The sequence below is a fragment of the Protobothrops mucrosquamatus genome, unplaced genomic scaffold (assembly GCF_001527695.2).
Source record: "Protobothrops mucrosquamatus isolate PMUCROS unplaced genomic scaffold, P.Mucros_1.0 scaffold226, whole genome shotgun sequence".
NCBI lineage: Eukaryota > Metazoa > Chordata > Lepidosauria > Squamata > Viperidae > Protobothrops > Protobothrops mucrosquamatus.
Window position 1 is genome coordinate 324,226 of NW_015386577.1, and position 5,969 is coordinate 330,194.

At 35.1% G+C, this 5,969-nt stretch overlaps 1 protein-coding gene across 1 annotated transcript in view; it reads right to left on the minus strand.

Moving 5' to 3' along the window:
- Nucleotides 1-960: 960 nt before the first annotated feature.
- LOC107285904 (sodium- and chloride-dependent betaine transporter-like) overlaps nt 961-5,969 on the minus strand; it is a 57,065-nt gene continuing 52,056 nt past the window's right edge. The window contains exon 15 of the mRNA XM_015814170.1: nt 961-1,339. Within this exon, the coding sequence (XP_015669656.1) occupies nt 1,205-1,339 (135 nt within the window). The 3' untranslated portion in view covers nt 961-1,204. The remainder of the gene's footprint in view (nt 1,340-5,969) is intronic.

A 5,969-nucleotide genomic window follows, 5' to 3' on the forward strand; every position in this document is an offset into this window, starting at 1 on the left:
GTTCTGTCAGTTTGTAGGAGTCCTAAGTGCCATGGGAGAAATTCCGAGGACGTTCATGCTGCATAAGAGCATATTAAATTGTCTTTTTAAAAAAAATAGAGCAGTTACATAAGAAATAAAGGCAGGCAAACCAGCTCGCTCTGCACAACTCTTGTTCTTCTGGCTGATTGTACGTTTCATTTCTTATTTTTTGCTTTTGTGTTATAAATCATATGCACGTTTTTGCATTGCTATGGCAAGATAAGTGTCCAGGAGTGGGTCATTCTCAAGTTGGTTATTTCTTATGTGTTTCCCACATACACACACACTAAGACAATTTTGGCATTTCATTTTACAGCAGTTCCCATTGAAGTCACATTTTTTTTTCTAGTTTTCCAACAACTCAAGGATGTCAACACGGAGCACTGTCAGATGAGGTATATTCAAACTGAAAGACTGTCAGCCTTTCAGTGCCAATCTTTTCTCCAAGAGATGAAGGAGAGAATGTGAAGGAAGTATCTCACAAAATTATTTTGCTTCCAATTTGCCACCTTTCCCTCCTCTGGGCTGTCACCAGTGGGAGAGACTGTTCAATCAACTTTAATTTAGAAAATCCAAACAGATTGGTATGATATTTGTTGAAAAAAGCCCTCACCTGTAGCAGATTTATGTAAACCATTGAGAACAATAGAAAAAAGTAATCCATCAAACTTGTCTAAGACGCATTCATCCTGCTGTCACAGAGTACAAATCCGGCTAATCTAAGAGGTCCCTGGATTAGGGTTTTCACAGAATTGTTAATATTGTATCGAAGAGTGGAGGTAGCACTGGAAGAACAATTAAAGAAAGGATGATTGAGGTTGACCAGCTTCAATGGATGATTTTCATGCTGATCATGCTGCGTATTTAATTCTTGCAAACAGAACACAACACAGTTCAAGGATAGAGTGTATATGCAGCATTCACAAAGCGACAGCTCCATTCTCTGACAATGTCAATGAAAAGGTTTTCGTGGAGATCCTGAGCCATGATCGTCACTGTGATGATTTTACAGCTGCTCTTGTACTGATGGAAAACAATGGTGGGTTCTTTTCCATCCAGTGATCGGTTCTTAGAAATTGCTGACATCTTAAGAGAATAAGGAAGACCTCAGGGGGAACTCAGCCTGGATATAAGCAGAAGTCTTCAGAAATATGAAGAGACCCTTCTAGAATGTCAAAAAGCTCTAGAAGTTCGTTTCCTTCTCCGTCATGCCAAGCACTTCCTTAACTCGATGCTGGGATCCCATTTCAGAACTGCCAATTAGATGCTTCTTTGGCTGGGGCAAGTCTTCTGATGGAGTAGTGAGCTGGCATAACCGCTGTAGAAAGACAAGGAGAATGGCAAGCAGTATCTCTGTTAATTAAACAATCAGGCAAATTGGCACCCAAATTAATCTGCCTCAGTTGGGGTGGACAAAGGCAGCCCCAAAGGCCATCCATTAAATTTTCATCCGGCAAGTTTATTGGAATATACATTTAAAAGAGCAGATGGGAAATGGCTTAATGCTTTGTGCTTTTTTGCTTTTAGGTTCACTGCTTGTTGAGATATGGCAGCACATAATAAAATACCCAACAATGCTTACAGTAGGGATGATTTAATAGATTGCATACTTATAAAAGTACGGGATTAGGAAGAAAAACACACTCATTTATTGTGGCAATTAGAGATGAGAATTTTGCTTCCATTAAGGCGTTCAGGTTTTTATTTTCCAATCTTAAATTTGTTTTATCCCATTCCTATAAGAATTTGCTTCTTTGTTTTTACTTCTCATGAGAATACGCATATTGTCACATTCATGCAATTATGGCTAACTAGATATTTTTATATTCAATTTTTAATCAGAAAACTACATTATAAAGCTTGCAATATCATTGGTTTTGGTTCATATATTGGTTTGAGAAGTGTAAATTAGATAAAAGTGGATTTAAATGCACAGCAAACTAGCTATTCTTCCGTACCCATGAGGGGAAAGGTTTCATAAGTTAGAATCCTATGTGGATAGGTCTGTTTCTAATAGCTTTGTAATAATCAACAGCTTCAATCTTTTTTTCTCCATAATGGTCTAATGAATAAACTAAATATAGTTTCACAACCTGGAGACCCACGCAGGCCCTAGGACTTCATTGGGCCTTCAATTTCACTTGAAACCCCTCTGCAAAAAACATCAGCTAAGACTCCTGAAAAATGCTATAGATTTATTCCCTGCTAGCCTCAATCTTTCAGAACTTCCTTTATCTGCTTCTCTACCACCTTCACCCAACACTAGTCATTTGAGAAATGAAAGCATGGAGATTCTCATACAGTGTTGCATGAAGTTATCATTTTTTTCTGAGAACCATCTGTTCTTTAGGCTCTAATTCAACTGTGGTACTACAAGAATAGAATCTCCTCAAAAGGGTCATTGTGAAGATGGAAGGGGATATACTGTTTCTATCTGGTATAAATAGTAAATAAAATTAATGAAACCATTTTTCAATGAGTTGCTCAACAATCAAGAAGCCTCCACTCAAATTCAGTGGTCCTTGTGCAACTCTGGCTTGCTCATTTAGATTTCTATCCATTTGAGATCAAGTTTTCTCTACGTAGAAGAAAAATATATTGTCCTCTCCTTATTAAAGCTAACTAAGAGGTCTTAATTTTCACAACTCCTGATGTTTTCTAAGAAATTCTCTTAACATTTAGATGAAGGTTTTATCATGTGAGAAGTTGCCAAATGGATGTGATTAGACCGCCTCTGAGGCAAATTGCTGTACTCCAGGAGTTATATGTACTGAACAGTATGGCTGCTCTCTAGAGTGCTTCAATATCATTTTTGTAAAATCATTATGTTCTCTAGAATGGTTGCACAAATGGAAATATTAGCAGTTATAGTAATTATATTATTTGTTTATGGCACCCAACAAGAGCCCTATAATCAAATCCACTGGAGGTGCTCAGTATGTTTTTTAAGGTATTTGAATAGTAGAATGTTCACAAACCAAATGTTGGTTTGAAGACTAAAACTGGGGCTGACTGTGCTTTTCTCTATGGAAGTAATTTTAAAACTTTCTACTTCTGGTACTATTAATTAACAGATTTTCTCACTATATTGTTCAGTATCTCTACTTTTCTATTAAATGATGTGAAAAATTTACTCTAGGTCAAATGATTTTTTTTTTGTTTTAATTATTATGTAATAACTGATGTTTTTAACATTTGCTCCATCTGTTTATGTTAATTATATTCTGTATTATTTGTTTTGGCCTTTGGCAATAACGATAAGCTGAATTGCAAAAAGCAACCCCAATGTAAATTATGTTTTGCCCTCACCTTCTTCATTTAGTGTTGTTACAGTCCGTGTTTATTACATGAAGCTCAGTTCAGATTCAAGCCATGCTGTTCCAAATTCAGATTGAAGGGATTCTACCCAAGATTTAATGCAATTCATAATACACATTTGCAGAGCAAAATAGGATGGAGAATGCCTTTCCCTGACAGATAACATAAGGTAAACTCCACATGCTGAATTGAGCTTACTTTAAAAAAAAAAGTATGATCCAAGAGCACAAGTTTTTTCTAGATTAGACTTCCTCAATTGCAATATTTTCTAGATGAAGAATTTGAAATACTCATAATTCACTATCCAATGCAACTGTTGCTGAGATTTTAAGAGATGAAGTCCACATGACTGAAGGATTGCCCAGGTTGGCAGTTAAAAAGTAACTTAAAAGGACTCCAAATACTAAGATGCTACAGTACTTCAGAGGAACAAAGACAAGAATATCTGCAATCTATGTAACGGTAAACAAACAAATGAAGGTGATTTCAGAGGAAATGGCTAGTAATTACATCCTGGTAACTCAACTATTTCTTTCAAGCTTGGGCTCCAAATGATAGAAATATACAACCTAAGGTTCAAAATGTAGGAACTAAATAGGAGTAACTCTGGCATACGCACACATGCACACAAATTATTTGTATCAAATAAGTGGACAGAAGTGAGATCTAATGCACCTTAGAGCAGGGTGTTCAACCATAGCAACTTTAAGACTTGTAGAGGTCAAGTCCCAGAATTCCCCAGCCAGCATGGCTGGCTGCAGAATTCTGGGACTTGAAGTCCACATGTCTTAAAGTTGTCAAGGCTGGATATCCTGTCTTAGAGGGAAAGATTTGAGTTAAATTGGCAAGAGCTGGCTTTCCAATTATTTAACAATAAAAGCAACAACCCAGGTAGCTTTATATAAATCAAACTGCTGAAAAGAAATTGTTTTAAATATCCATAAGTGATATGTGAGTTGTCACTTCAGAACAAATTTCTAATCTACAAATATATGAATTATTCTGGTTGACCTTCAGTTTCTGGAAGAGTGTCAAGTAGAACCTTCAAACTCAAAGAAACTAATTCTTGGTTTAAGATGGACTCATACACATATTTAGCATAAATCCCTCTGAATTTTATGGGATTTCAGTTTGTGCTATCGCAGCAGGTAAACTACGTGTTCTACAATTTCTTCAGCTTCTTTGCAAAAATGGCATTTGCTGTGTGCTTATCATTATTGGGTTTTTAATATTTTAATTAAAATTATAAAAGGAAGATTAAAAACTAGCAAGAACTAATACAAAGTAAGAAAAACAAAAAAAGAAAGAAAGAAAAATAAGAAAGAAGCCAAAAGTACAAAAAGAAAGAATGAAAAGAAATAGAAAAAGATCATTTCCGATTTCCTTTAAAGTGGTTATAACTACAAATACAAAATTACTTCTTACTTTATGGTTACAAAAAACCTACTCTTTTTTCTACAATCTATCTTTTCTAAATCTTCAAAACCAAAAACCATAAGATCATCTTTTTCTGTTTGATGCAAAAAGTCTATACTGTAAGAGAAAATCCTGTAAGAGGTTTCCAGTTAGCAGTATATGTAGATATTGTCTTTTCTCTAATCAAAGAAGTCAGTTTAGCCACCTCTGCAAGTTCCATCCTCTTCAACAATTGTTAGTCTTGGTTGCTTTTGATCTTACCATATTTTGCTTCAACCTTTACTTCCTTTGCTTTGCTGTCTGGGTCTTTGTCTCATGTTATCCACTTGAGGTGGATGTTAAACCATTGCTGACATATAATGTCATTTGTTATTACATTAGAATAGCTAATCAGTAAATAAAGTCCTGGAGACATGGCATCACCTTTCTAAAGTCTTGGGGATGGCATTGCTGCAAAGTTTATTTCAGGACTTGTGTGGGATTTCCCAGTCTTTTGAACTGAATTACAATTCAAATTATTTCACTAAGATAAATGTTCATTTCCATGAAAGTATTGACTTCTATTGTTCTCCTATATTGTCATCCCATAATCTACATATATCAGTGAAGAATCATCTATCAACGAGAAGAAATGGCTGCATTTACACATTGGCTTATTTTAATCATGGTTTGTAGAAACACAAATTCAGGACTTTTTCAGTGGTTAGATAAGCCATAGTAGTTGAACATGTAAAATTAAACTTTCATGAACACATTAGTTTATAATGCTAAAACCAAATAATTCACATAATGTCTCAGTGTGATTTGTGAATTCAACCAATATTTACCTATAGCTATTGCAACATACTGTATTAATCATAGTTATAACCCGAAGCAACTTTTGAATTTTACAGGCACTTTTTGGTTTGTATCCCATTTGCTCAATGCCTCAGTCTTTTGAGGAACAGCAACAACTATAATTATAATTGTCAATTAGACAATATAACAATCTATGGATGGCAGTGACTGATTCTGATTTGTTATCATTTGCACAGTGTTAAGTTTCTAGTTAGAAGACAAAAAATGCATAGCTACAAGAAATAAAAAAATGCATTTTGTCACCTTGAAAAAGGATTGACGTGTGAAACATTTCTTAAGGGCTTTGGAATTATTTCTCTGTTCTGTCTTTGATTGTTTGCACATATTTTTCTACTTGATTTGATCAGTATAACGGC